General features: G+C 37.4%; 1 protein-coding gene and 1 long non-coding RNA gene across 2 annotated transcripts in view; one reads left to right on the forward strand and one right to left on the reverse strand.

Moving 5' to 3' along the window:
- LOC105459279 (neurotrimin-like) overlaps positions 1 to 15,461 on the reverse strand; it is a 166,252-nt gene that overhangs the window by 112,963 nt on the left and 37,828 nt on the right. Inside the window, exon 2 of the mRNA XM_011705178.1 lies at positions 909 to 1,018. Within this exon, the coding sequence (XP_011703480.1) occupies positions 909 to 1,018 (110 nt within the window). The remainder of the gene's footprint in view (positions 1 to 908; positions 1,019 to 15,461) is intronic.
- LOC105459277 overlaps positions 1 to 15,461 on the forward strand; it is a 93,587-nt gene that overhangs the window by 33,735 nt on the left and 44,391 nt on the right. The window lies entirely within an intron of this gene.

The following is a 15,461-nucleotide window of genomic DNA, read 5'->3' on the forward strand; positions in this document are numbered from 1 at the left end:
TAAAAAATGACTAATTGTTATATATTTATTGACGATAATGAAACTTTAATTAATTGCAATACAAGGAAAAAAATGATACCAAGTAGTAATTTAGACAGTGAAATACTTGAAATTTCAGAACAAGTATCTGAATTTTTTAACGTTATTCCCAATTAATTCCGATCATTCCAATCATTATCATTATAAATTATTATTGGTTTAACAGTTGATACTTAACGATTACCAATTCTATTTGCCCATTCGTTGCTCGAAGCACAAAGATATATTAAATGTAATACTCGATACCTATATATATTCATAGTGCCATTAATTTATTCCGCGTACGATAGCAGCTGAGTGAGATGAGTGCGCCAGATGAGAAAATTATTCAAGATCCTCGAAGATATGTATTTCTCTTCGCCCTCGATTTTTCTCTAGCATCCCGCGCTTCGAATTTAATGAGGTCCTTTATTGATGAATGACATTTATCAAAAGTATCTCAGTATCATCGGGACCACGTGATCTAACGATATCACGTACTCATAACTCTCTGCTAACTTGGTTTTTCAGCGGAGATTGAATTTAGAAAATTACGAAACGAAAAGTAAAAGGATACCGCCGGTCTTTAAAATTTTAATTAAAAGTCGACTGAACAAAATATTGATGTTTAATATTTATCCTAAAACTGTACTGCCCGCTCGTTTTAATAAAATTGATTAAATTTTTAATCTTCGATATTAATGTATACAAGTATACGCGCGTAGATTATTGATTTATTAACTCTTACTAGTTGCTCAGCAAGTAAATAATATTTTTGTCCAATTAATATTACAATCCGCGAACGCAGTTAAATTAATGAAAGTAATAAACACACGTTAAATATAAATGAATTACGGTATAACAATGCAACGTATTATTTATTCACCCACCTTAAATGAGCCAAGATCTTTCACGCTGCATGCCAGTTTGACATTCCGTCCTGCTGGTACTGTAATGTTTCCTATTTCGTCGACGAACTCGGGATCAGGGATGGTGGTAACTGCAAAAAGAAATAAAATCATAGAAGTATACATTAGTATGTAGAATATAATTCTCTAATAATTGAGGTTTAAAATATTATATAGCTAAAATTACGAGAACATTTCTAAACTCCGGCATACAATAATTAAGTAAACTCTGTATATATTTAATTATTTCACAAGTAATAAAACGTAATTATATTCGTAAATGCTTAAATCATATTTCATACTCGCGGTATACTGCTTTACAGCATGTTGTTTGTACAGAGACAGACCGTTATATCATATGAAATTTTAATTAAATTTTAATACAGTTGAAACGCGGTATGTAACGTGCCACAATGCGACAGAATCTTGCGCTAAATTTACCTGACAAATATGAGACAGTTTCGGGATCTGTCAGACATCGTCGGGCTTCGGGAAGACGGGCAAACTCGATCGACAAAATCCGATACAAAGTTCGACGGCGGAATTTTTTGAAATCACAACGTCAGTGAGTTTCCACGAGTACGCCAGGGGGGAGGGAGGGAGCATATACCATCCGTACATCCCCTCTCCCTTCCCCGATGTTGCTTCACATCGGGAAAAAGGGGGATCGATCGATCTAGGGGCGGTGGTACGCGTGGCTGCGTGGATGCGCTTTGAGTTATAGAAGCTCACCAGTCGGCGTGACAGCTTAGTTATTGAATACAAAATGCAATTTTTCAAGTCTCTACGTACCGCGGTATCCCGCACCAGCGCACCAGTCTCCGACTACCGTCTCGGGGAGACGTGGTTGAGGTCCTTCGCGTGTGCGGTGATCGAATCTACGAGAGGATTTCGAGATGCTTATATGGAGATCGAGCTCCCACACCCATCTGTCCCGACGCTCGCGATCGCATTTCTCCATCGTGCGTGATGTTACTTCATGCGTGAGGCTCGCATTTGCGTAAGAGCGCCGACGCGTGGAACACGAATTTGGAACCGATTATGCAAAAACGAGTTTATATCACTTTATTACTTTATTTTTATATACTAATGACAAATTAGATGTACAACTTATATATTACTTATTATTTTATTATTTTAGGATGCGCGTTACTTTGTTCATACTTATATATATATATATTTTTTTTTGTCGGAATGTTTTAAGTTTATCGCTGTAATCTTACACAAGTGTTGCACTTTAAACATATCCGAGCGTTAAAAATTGATTTCATACGCGTTCGGATATTATTGATTTTAAGAAAATTAATAAGAACACGTGGAAAGAAAAACAGAATAAGAGAAAGTTAAAAATCTGTAAAGTGCCTACTTTAAGTAATTTCTGCAGTAATACTACTTTAAACTTCAAATCCGATTTTACTGATAACGTATATCGTGTTGCATTCACTGCTACAATTATGTGCGAATAAGAGAGGAGTATAAAAGAAAGAAATTACACATTATATTCCGGAAATAAATTTATTAAGATGAAAAATAATACAGCAAAAAAAGAAAATATAATGAAGTATTACAGTATTAAATAGAAAGAAACATGAAAGGAGAGAGTACGCGGTGAGAACCAAGAAATTACATGTGCCAAGTGAAAAGAAAAAAGAAAAGGTGAACGAAAGAAAAGGATGTAAGAAGGAGAAAAAGGGATTTATGTATGATTAATATATCATTCTTTTAATGACCCATTTTATAAATTCTTTTTTCTAACGAAACACAGTTTGGGTGAGGCAGATTTCAGCATTCGCGCGTGTGTGCGTGTGATGACTTTTAAGGATGAATCGAAGTGACTCGCACTTGCCGAGTAACCAAAGTGTACGCTGCTAGAAAATTCTCTTTGGTCTGCTGCCATCGACTTTACTATCTACGGATCCTGGCGGCTGTGCGGTGACACGCGTATGTGGTTTCCGACTGTGGAGAGAAACCGCATTCGCCGAACTCGCTGCTGAACCTTTCTACCTATGTCGTCTGCAATTGCGTTGCACGAAATGGACCGTCTAGTGGGTCCGAGAGACTCCTTAAAATCAAAAGTTTCTTGTCAGACCGTCGCTCGGTTGCTCAGACGTGACGTCGATATTGTATATGTATACCTGAATCTGCAATTTTTAAGTAACGTGCGCGGACTTTTGCGAGGGCAGCGCGATTGCAGGCTTGACACCAAGATTTTTCCAGTCACTCCACACGCATTCACCCTTCATTTAACATATGTAATTACCGTCGATGCTTGTAATGATTACGTTTATGTTAGATAATCGTCATTTATTATGAGAACATTATCGTGACGTATACCGTTTTGTCGATTCGCAGTTTCCCCACGATAACTCGACAACGAATAGCGTGAGCTTAAACAGAGAGAGAATTGCTTTGTCATTCGCATCGACTCCACGGATAGTGTTCTCCTTTTGTCCGGAGTCTTGTCATCTATCAAACTCTTAATTCCGCAGCGCGATAATTGATACGGCATCGAGGCGTCGAACGTCGCTCAAATGAGGCTGCGTCGCTGTAATGAGTTCGACGAGTGACGCGGTCGGCACACAGGCCGCGAAAAAGACTATTTTTTGCGGCCCCTCGCAAATGCGAGGGGTACGACACAGTGGGGATAAGAAGCTAAGAGACCAGCAACTTTCGCCGTATTATTTGCGAAAACTTTAACCACGACGTGTAATTGGAACGGACTCCTCGCTTGCGCCGCGAGAACCTAAAGGAGAGTAACTTACAGAGCGGCACAAAAGCGTGCTTATACACATGTATACACACATACATGGGCGTCGCCAGGAGGTTTTCATGTGACGCGGAGGTGATTAAAGAGCGGGAGATCTCTTCATTACGGGTCGAGTGCCCGCGCGAATTTTAATTAATATCTGCGCGCGGCAGTCATGTCTCCAGTCACGCGCGCTTCAATACTCGCACCACGCACCGATCCTAAGAAATTCGACCTGGTAATAATCGCTTTGATCCACTAATTATGTAATCTGACGTAAGAATCTTCTATATATATATGTATATACTAGATTTTTATTTTTTCCTTCATAATCATTTTTATATCATAAAATTTATCAAATGCTTTCAGCTTTGTAGAACCTCCTCTTTATAGAAATTGTGCAAAAATTATTTTACAGAAATTAATAAAAATTTATTTTTTTTTACATAATATAATTACTATTTTTTAATTATATTGAAATATAATAATAAATGTTAAATGCAAGTTGATTGGGAGATATTTATTTAATTTCTATCAACAATCAGCAACTAATAATATAGATTTTAATATAGTTTTTGATATGAATTTCCACAACGAAAAATAATATAACTTGTTAACAGAGAAAAGGACAGCATTTTCATATATAAATTTTAATTAAACGATGTGTTACATATTATGCTCATTCTACTGTATCAAAGAGTCATATGATTAAAAAAAGTGTAATATATGTAATAACGCATTTACTTTAAAATATAATGCAGGAGATAAATTTTTTCTTTAATATAATACATTATATGTAATTACTAAAGTGAAGCTTGCAAAGTGAAATTATAGCAAGGAGAATCAGTCAATTCTCTTAAGAGATAGGTTAGCAGAAGTGAGGGAGATCACAGGAAAAAAGGAGTCTTAAGGTTTTTGTATCCGCGACACCACGAGAAATTGCTGACTGGCCAACCCTATCATTAGACGTTGATTTATTATTTCCGGAAAGAGTAATGGAATTGTGCTTCTCTCTAGAATTATATAACTCTTATCTTACAACGCATGATCTTCACGGCTAAAAGTCTAGGCCGTTTTTTAGAATAAGGGAAGGAAGGACTTGAAGGAATTTGCATAAGAAAGAGTAACTCTTGACACTCGCGTGACGGAACTTCTACAGGATGTATGAAGCAATTTAAAGCGTTTTCACCACAAATCAAATTTCTAACGTAAATCAATCCGTGTAATATCAAATTTAAACGAGATATTAGTTTTAGTTTATCATATATTAATTTATATCGTTCAAATCTTTTTTTTACGAATACCTCCAATGTCTTTATCGTCGCTATTGTTATACGGTAATTTTGTTGCTAAAATTTCCGATTCTCGCACATGTAGCGAGCGGTAATCTGGATAATATCGAGGAATTCACTTGAGTACCGGTAATGTCGAATAAATCTCAAAGACCGTACTTATCTCAAGAGTGTCTCGCGGTGACTTGTATAAGAGGGCACCGTGAAAGTCTACCTTATACTCTACCGCAACAACCGTGCACGAAGCTCCGAGCAAAGGGTCTCGTGAAGAAGTGCCAGGAGCAACAGTTTATGTCAATTTTCCGCTTCATGTAGTGCCGCACTCTTCGCGAAAAAGCAAGCCGGCGCGACGCAGCGGCAGTAGGGAGCATACCGTTGTGTAAAAATATTGCTGTTCTAGACGCGAAAGACGATACGTAATTTAGTACGAGGGGGATGATTTTTGCACGAGACCTCGTGTTGATGTACTACGCGTAACTTTACTTATAATGGCAATTTCCCTCAACCCCCTACGATCATCGTTGCAATGATATGAATTGATATTGTCGTCTTATGCTATCAGAAACAGCTGCAGGATACAAACTTAAGGTTATATTTTTCCCTATAAAATATTGCAATGTTTATAATACAAATATATACCCACGTATGTATATAAATTAAAAATCACGATGTAGCAACAAGTCTGACGAATCGATCTATGCACAAAACGAACAATAGTTCGGATTATATCCAATGTAAAACGAGGTAAAAGTATAAAACAGAGTATTTTCGAACTCGGTGCCGAAGAATAGTTTAATAAAAAACAGAATAGAAAAGTAGAAAATAGCTAGCGATTATATCAATAGCTTGAATTGAATAGTCACAGGACCATTACACACGGTTAAAAACTAATGAGCGTTGACGGATTAAACTTCGTAGTTTTAATTGCATAAGGTGTACACTTTTCATCTACGGAAATAAAAAATAAAATCTAAGTAGCTTTTGACACAAAAAGTTAAAAATAGTTTCGAAAGCGTAAAAAATAAATACCTAATAGAGAATTACTTGTTTTTTTTTTTAAACTATCGCAGACATCGTGTACGGAAAATACAGATAAGTGCATGAAGATGAAATCGTGAAAATTGCAGCCTCGCGTTGCGCGGAAAGTCACCGCTATGTGGCATCGGGATCGGATTGTTTTCGGATACTCGGGTTTTCATTAAATCGAGATCACAATCGCCTCGATTCCAGGGCACGACGGATAAGAAACCGTCGCGGGGCTCTACGGGTCTGAACGTTCATCAGAAATGCATGGGGTTCCCGCGGCCGATTCCGCAACCAGAAAAAGGACTGTTTCCTTCTTGCGGAGGACCTCTACGTGGGGCTGTAAAGTCCGAAACGAAAATCCGAGATAAGACGGTCGAGCGCACACATGTGCAACCCACACGGGGACACCTACGCATCGACCGTTCGTATACAATTTATATACATATCACCGTCCACAGACATTCCCCTGGAACGGAGTTTATCTTGATTCTACCAGAGTATTTCCTGTCGATGCGTTTCACCCGCCGCTTTTCTCCTTTTTTTCCCCCTCTCGCGTTCTCCCGTTCCTTTCCTCTTTTTTTTTTAGCTCGGCTCGAGAAAAACCACGCCCGTGGAATGCACTCTCGGCGTGCGAATTGCGCACGTGCAAGACGAAGATTTTCGCAGATAAGATTTTTCAATGCTAATGTCACCTTACGCCCGGCGGCGACGATTCCATCAAATAATTTTGAATGGCTTCTCGCTTTGCGGCAACACGGTTTCACCTTATAAAATTTTTTTATAGAAATCTATTTTATAGAAATATTAGAAGAATTATTATTTTTCTCATGCGAATTAGCACTTTGGATTATAAGTGGCAAATCAGTTATTTCAATTTGTCTAAAAATCTTCTTTTATGATATGTAAAAGATATGTAAATGGTAGTATTTATTTATGTAACGTAGTTTTAAATGCATAATGTATACACTTTTCATCTACAAAAATAAAAAATAAAATCTAAGTAGCTCTCGACACAACAAAATTGTTATTAAAAATAGTAAATTTCAGTTTTAACATCAGAAAGTTTCTAAATCAATTCGCGACCGATCTGTAATTTAACTAATTCAGTTATCAAAGAATTATCAAGAAATATCCAGATAAAAGCAATGCAGATTTTAAGACGTCAGTAAAAAAAAACTCGAAAAAAACGCATTCGAGAAAAACTGCGAAAATAGTAACGCATCTGTTAAATTTCAGTTTTAATATCAGAAAGTTTCTAAATCAATTCGCGACCGATCTGTAATTTAATTAATTCAGTTATCAAAGAATTATCAAGAAATATCCAGATAAAAGCAATGCAGATTTTAAGACGTCGATAAAAAAAACGCATTCGAGAAAAACTGCGAAAATAGTAACGCATCCGTTAAATTTCAGTTTTAATATCGGAAAGCTTCTAAATCAATTTTGCGATCGATCTGTATTTTAATTAATTCAGTTATTAAAGAATTATCAAGGAATGTCCAAATAAAAGCAATGCAGATTTTAAGGCGTCAGTAAAATAAAACGCATTCGAGAAAAAACTGCGAAAATAGTAATGCATCCGGTCAATCGAATTGGAAACTTAGGAAGGTGGAGTTAACGGTACACATCGTTTCCGGCGAGGATGCCTGACAAATGACAGCAGTCTGTCTATCCCGGGACCAATGAGTCGTCCTTATCAGCCGCCTTACGGCGCCGCAGCCTCTCGATTTTTCCTTTGGAAAAGCGAAAAAAGTCGGCTGCCGGCTTACCTATCTATCGATATCACTTCTTTGCCATGGTGGTAGACTGATGATGGAAAAACAAGAACGAGGGCAGATAAACCTTTCTTTCGCGCCGACATCATCAGCTACAAAGATTAAGTGGCCTTAATAGAGAAATATCCTAGATTAGTGGCGCTAGACGATGACTGCGATCACAATTATCTGGCGCCGCGCCGCGCCGCGCCATACCGCGAAAAAACTTCACCACCGGCTCGCCACGTTACCTCCTATTAATGCGGATTATCTTCCGTTCCACGATCACATTGATCAACGTAAAAACGCGAGGATAGGACAAATGTTTCGCGTTTTTCATCGCGCTTTTTTTTCTCACGCCACGATACTGCCCGTTTCGCTCGTGGTTATGTTTTCCACCGCTTATTCCGCCGTCTTTTTCTCTGTTTGCAATAAAAATTATGGGAAAATCACAAGATAAGAACGAATGAAAATCTCTTCTCTCGCTTGCACGTATAGCACTGCAAATGAAAGGTCAACGGTACATTAAACGTATAAAATGTCGATTTATCGAGGGACTTTATGTTCAATCAAACGTTCCACAATTTTAACACACGTTATTGGGAACGTGAAGCATGTAAATTGAGTACATTTTTCAAAAAGTTTTTTTTTTATCAATATAAAGCGATAAAAAATTTAGACAATGTTTAGAGGAAAACCTAGTTATGTAATAAATATAGCGCGACAAAACTAGACAATATTTCTTTCTTTCTTCACGACTTTCTAGTGCACTCAACTAGTGTTATTTAGATTCATTTGTCGGATGATTTAATTCGATAAAGTTACAAAAAATTTATAAAATCGAGTTCTTTATTTAGCGGAAAAAATTGAAAAAATTTTTCATAATAGTTTAACTTTAATTTTAAAAGTGTAATGGAATATATTTCTTAATCAATTTTTTTTATTTTAAAACAAAAATTTCATGACAGCAGTCTGTTTATCTCGAGACTAACGAGTGTTTCTGAGCCGTCTTTCGACCCTACAACCTCTCGGTTTTTCTTTTTTTTTTTTTCAGCTAAGAAAGTTTCCCTTTAAAGAAGTTCTTTTTAAACAAATTTATATATAATAATTAAAGAAACTAAATTTGAAAAGATATTTACTTTCTATCAAAGCTTTATATTGCGATATAAAAGTGATATTGCCAGAAATAGTTTACCAAGCAATTTTAGTTATGATCGTTCTATTCCTTGCGCGAGTATTTTGGGAAACATTTCGAACTGTCCCGTGGAGGATCGTCGTATTTTTTGGGGAATCACAGACGTTTCCCGCATTAAACTGAACTGTTATATTTGAACCGCGATTCCACAGTCCTTTCCCTTCCCTGAACTCTCCGTTTATTTCCCTCCCTCCCGCCGCTCCTTTTTTTCTCTTCGAGGTCTCTCAGACTTGCTCTTATTCCCTACCTTATCGGCTCAGATCTCATAAATTTCTCGGAAAACGCGATTAAGCGGCCCCCAGGCCTTCCCCACCCCTCCGCACGGATACCATCTACCTCCACTCTTTACTCCGATCCCGAAGCCCCTCCGCGACCCTTCCAATCTAAGTATTCAAATGAGAGAACCAACTTGCACCCCTTGCGCCGTACGCCGTATAGCTTTTTACAATCGTAAGGTCCTCCCCCGCATGCTCGTTACATTCTCCACGTAGGGACGGGGCCGAAGAAGCGCGAGAGCGACGTAGTTGGCGTAGTGGACCAACTCGGGAAACTTGCAAACGACGGGAGGAGCGGGTTCGCACACGTACTTATTATCCGCGTGTAAAAGAAAGAAAAGCGAAAATTGCGGTGGTATCTCTAGGAATTTTTCTTATGAAGAATCCATGCTGAAAAATTCCCACGTTCCTGCGCGTCCTGCGCGTGAGAGGAGGTGCGAGAAGTCAGAGAATTTTATGTTAAAGTAATGGCAGGAGAATGAGAGAAAGTTGTAAAAAGATCTAGCCGGAGAGAGCGACGAAAATACCATTATAATGAAACTTTATAAGAAATCGATAGCGACTCGCAAGATACATCCTCCGTGTTTTATTTCAATCTCTGTTTAGCGATTCGAATGCCCAATAACATTCATGCATCGATTGCGACGAATCCCATATCGCGTTCGCGTTCTGTTATTATACAACCATTAAATTTCCCTTTCTTATTTCGTTGTAAAGGGACGATTAAAACGTCCGACCGGGAGAAGATACTGGATTTGTTTTGCCAGTGATAGAATCTGGGGACTGCCATCCTCTCTCGGAGAAGTCTGGCAGTCGAATGGCGAAAGACGAAGATCTTATCTAAATGAACTGCCGGCGTCGTAACTTCGTACATACTCCGGCTAAATGGTCGAACGACGTGGAAATGTTCCGTTTGCCTTGAGAAAAGTATAATTGGACGCGGATGTAAAATGAGAAAGTTGGACTGCGCGGGTCGTTCCCGAAAACGAGATCTGATAATTTCTAGGGATATTGGAATGTATATACTCGTTGCACGCGTTATAGGTGAGTGCCACTCGATGGTAAATAAATGCGCAATCAATCTCGAAGGGAAATTCTGAGGAGGATTAGATTGTTTGAAAAAAAAAAATATATATATAATGTAATAAATTAGGCCACACCAACGAGCGCTTTCTAACAAGGATGACAGCGTTTATTAATCTTGTAATCTAAAATTTAAGAAGTGGAACATGTTTCGACTTTAACTTAGTCTTCTTCAGTCGCAAAACCATTAATAAAAGAAACAAAAGAAACGCAAGTCACATATTCGGTATCGCAATAAAATTAAAAAATATATATAATAATATAATTAATAATAATAAATAATAATATAAATATGAAGGAAGCTAGAATCACATAGCAAGTCACATATATTCGGTATCATAATAAAAATCAATAAGTATAAAAATATAAATGTAAAGGAGCCAGAATCGCATAGTCAATGTTAAAATCATTAAATTAATGAAATGTATAAAATTATAGTCAAAACAGTCAAAAAGTACTTGAAGAGTCGGTAACATCATAGTGGTGTTCAATAATTATATTAATTCCGTAGCGGTCAAACGCTGTCATTCTCGTTGGAAAGTGCTCGTTAGTGTGGCCTAATTTATTACATTGTTTATTGTTATTACAAGGATGAGCTTGAATTTTATATTGTTAAAAAATATATATATATCGGAGCATCCTGTAAAATGGAAGCGTCGTTTCGGTGCTAAACAGTTTTCCCAAACCGCTATATCGCTCGCTATAACCCGGCATTGCTTTCAACGCCGGTAAAATAATATTCTTTCATGCATCAATCTGCAGTAAAGTAAATCCTCTCGAGACTCACGTATCGTGTGACGGATATTCAGCGCTCCCGCGAAGAGAGTGAGGTAAGACGCGCAGTGAGAATATCGGATTTACGTACTATGCAACTCGCCTTTTGCCTGCTCGCCGCCCTCGTCCGCGTGCTCCCGCCATAAAGACTCGTCTTCCTTTCCGACTTCGTCTTCAAACGCGATTTCCATCTTTTGTCTCGCCGTCGCGTGACGGACCCCCGTGCCGAAGTCTCGGCGCTTCGCGTTGCTGATATATACAGTCGATGTTTTAACACTCCCCCCCCCCTCCCCTTCCAAAAGATCGTAATCGAAATACTATTCCCGCCGGCACTAAATTTTCAAGTCAGTATAGCCAGCGCGAAATCTTGTCTTGACGCGAAACAGTTTTGTATTCACTTAAAGGGAACGCGATTCGAGCTAGCAACCGGACTTAAAATTCAGACAGAGAACAGCAACGCCGATTTAATGGAGCGCTCGATATTTCATTGAGAGTAATTTGCAATTACATTTTCATCCGTTCACCGGTGCATTTGAACTTTTCCGCGCTTCCGGAAACGTATATAATGCAGATTTGTTCGTTTACGAGTTTGCACAATCGATTATATCGGGCCACGGGCATCGGCCGGTTTTAGCGCCAAAAATTAATCTCTTCTTAATTACCGTAACATCATATTTTCCAATTCTACAAATAACGGCTGAAAGAATGCAATTCGCTAGCACATAAAGCCGGAAAACGGTCGTAGGGAGAGCTTAATGGACGGTATTGCCCCGGTGTCGATCTGAATTGTATGGTACGACGTCCAATAGGTTGCGCGCCGCGCATTCGTCTACGCTCCCTCGTCGCAGCAGTTAACCGATTTTAATTTCCTGCGCGCCTTTATAGCCGCGAAGGTTATTATCCCTTGCAACCTCTCTCTAGGATGGCGCTCTTCGAGGACACGCTTCGAGCGTGCTTCGCGAAATCTCGCATACGCTTCCGCATCGAGACGCCAAAAGCGTAATAAGGGCTCTTTCGATATGCTTTCTATCTCCGTGAACTCTTATAACGAATTTATCAGTACTGCCCGAAACAATGATACACGCGTAAGAACAATATTTCGTGCCCCTCCGCTTCTGTGCGGGGGAGGAGGAGGAGGAGGGAAAGGGGAGGGGAGAAAGATCATCGTCGTAACTGCCTGTCGAGAATTTTATGACTATGTGTGTAGGAATCTTTATGGCGCAAGCTGATTTATGTGGCAGATCCGTGAAAAAGTCGAAATCCGCAAAACCGACATGCTACAAAATTTAGTCTCAACCTCAGATTTTCATATATTATTGATAGTATATTACCCTGTTCCACTCTCTCGCTGAAAAAAGATTGGTTGTAATATTTAGAGGTATACCGCGTATATGTCTGTGTATCTATCCTACGTATCTATATACATACGTATATGCACATAAAATTTCCCTTACAAAAGTAGCGATTGAGTTAAAAAAAAAGGACAGAATTGACGAGTACCTATATAGATCTCAATATATATACACATAAAATCGAAACAATAAATACATGTAAAATTACTTTTCTCGCTGAACTGATTTTAAATATACATGTATAAATAAAATGTGAAAGAACAGCAATTTCCCATCAGTTTTATATCAGTTTTTATCATCAGTATTGCGTATTTAGCGCCGCCCATACACTGTGTCTCGCGCTTGTGTCCCCTATTTTAAAAATCGTCAATTCGTATCGGATAAAGGCGCAAAAATGTAAAAATCGCAAAACCGAAAATGTTCGAAAATGGAACGGGGAGCAACAGAGCGGAAGTCCGTATGGAGAAGGTTGAGCCCTCGGCGTGTTTTCTGGTCACATATTTGTAAAGTACCCGGCAGCCAGCCGCGCTCTATTCATTTCTGTCCGTACGACGGACGTCCCGGATCCCGGTGCATGCCGCTCGCATAAATTCCGACCACGCAGCATATGAAAGAAAAAAGATTTCCGCCTGCGGCACGCATGGAAGATGACGGTAGGGTCCTGTTAGTAGAGACGGAAGTATAGTCAGGGAGAAGGATATTCAAAAGAAGAGTGATCCAGGATAAATCTGTCCTAAGAGCCTCGAGGAAACGAATGTTGTCTTATTCAGTGTTATTTTCAAGCACTTTCTTTGTTTTCATCTGGAAATTATAATAATAAACTCACCGGATAATGTTATCCAGTAATTTTTTAATATTAAGAACTTTTTCAAACATAAAATATAATTTAAAAATATGAAGTTTTCATCGAGCCTTACCCATTATACATTTTCTAATATTTTCATGTACTACAATCATAATACATCTTTTGCTATATCTTGTAGAATATTTGGCTATAATTATTTGAAGAATTGCTTGTATCTCATTGTATTAATATTTTATTAATATTTTTTAATGGTATATACTTAAAAACCTGTATATTTCAATCCGCGCGAACTATGAATTCTTCTTCTCTGTTTGCCTCATCTTTTCACTATATCGAATTTAAGTTCTGAGCAACACTTATCCTCGGAGCGAAGGAGCAACGTGAGATGAATACTCAGATACAGAAATATATGAAATACATACGTTGAAGAATATTCAGACATAGGTTGGATCAATTCTACAAAGCACAGTAGAGAAGATTTTCCTATTCTGCTGATATTCCCATATGTGAGATAGTGGCGAGAGATGCATCTTGCACACGTCAATCTAATCTCAAATATTGAGAACGTCGTCACTACTTTTTTTTTGCATTTTGAGGTAACAATATACATATTAATCTAAAGTTCGAATATCTACGTATATATCTTATTTTTATATGCGTACTTTTGATTATTAAAATTTAGTTTCCATAAATATTGCTTGAAGGTTTCCGTTATTGAACCTAAATCTTCGAGTATACTTACTGCTCATAAATGTATGCTGTCTCTTTCACGTATACGTCTAAAAGCGCATGTGAAAGAGACAACACACATTTTATTTGTCTCGTGGATTATTTTCGTCATATAGCTAGACTTTGATAAATAAAAATGCACAAAAGCACTAAAAAGTTTTAGAAAAGTTTAGAAATTAATGAAGTTGGAAAATGTAAGATAAATAAGAAAGCTGAGTTATTTAATAAGTATTTTATTTTATTATATTTAAGTAATATACTTAAATATAATATAATATTTTATTTTATATTATATTTAAGTAAATACTTAAATATAATATAGTATTTTATTTTATATTATATTTAAATAAATACTTAAATATAATAAAATAAAATACTTATTAAATAACTTTTTGTTTATCTTACATTTTCCAACTTTATTAATTTCTAAAATTTTCTAAAACTTTTTAGTGCTTTTGTGCATTTTTTATTTATCAGAGTCTAGGTATATTACAAAAATAATCCACGAGACAAATAAAATGTGTGCTGTCTCTTTCATATGCGTTTTTAGACGTTATTTAAAAGCTGAGTTTATTTAATAAGTATTTTATTTTATATTATATTTAAGTGTAAATACTTAAATATAATATAAAATAAAATATTTATTAAATAACTCAGCTTTCTTATTTATCTTACATTTTCCAACTTAAAAATATAAGTATTATATTTTCTAGTTATACTATAAATATTGTTATACATATATGAACGCAAACAGGCCGAATAGATAATTAGGTGAATCGCGCGAATGGTATTGCAAATGGAATGTTAGAAATAAAGTGGCGGACGAACCCAGCTGCGACGAGAAAATACGATATAAAACGTTTCCAAACGTGGAATGTAGCACGACAGTTTTCAGCGATTATTCGAAATTGTATCTAGACGAGTGGCGCAAATATTCCATGAAAATGACGCGTCGCGGTTCGCGTTTCCCCTCGTTGCCGTCGTCAAAGTTTGCGCTACACATTTTTTCCGCTTCTCCTACGAGTTTCAGAGCAGTATGTCCATCTATCCGTCCAATATCACCCAATTGCGGAAAATACCGAACGTGGTTAACCGCACATATCGTCGATACAAACGAGTCGGGCCCGCCAGCCAAATCACGAAAATTTGAAAAGCAATACAACACTTGGAGCTGATACGCGCTATTATTTCAGGCGTAAAGAGCGAAACTAGTTCGGATGATGTTCATCACTTCCGATGGACAAAGATGGAACGCGTTTAATGATAGCGACCGATCGACCGAGCGATAATCTAATCGTTACTGTGTCGTGTGTCGACTATTACATAAAATGACAGTTTCCATGATTAATCGTGCGCTATGCAATGCTATATTCACTTGATGTCGCTCACGGCTCGAAATGTACTTTATCGAAATATTTCGAGAATTAATGGAAAGTTATATATCTATGTGTAATATACATATATAACTATAGATAGAAGAAGAGCTATAAATAGTAAAAGCTGT

Source organism: Wasmannia auropunctata, unplaced genomic scaffold (assembly GCF_000956235.1).
Source record: "Wasmannia auropunctata unplaced genomic scaffold, wasmannia.A_1.0 LD334199.1, whole genome shotgun sequence".
Lineage (NCBI taxonomy): Eukaryota > Metazoa > Arthropoda > Insecta > Hymenoptera > Formicidae > Wasmannia > Wasmannia auropunctata.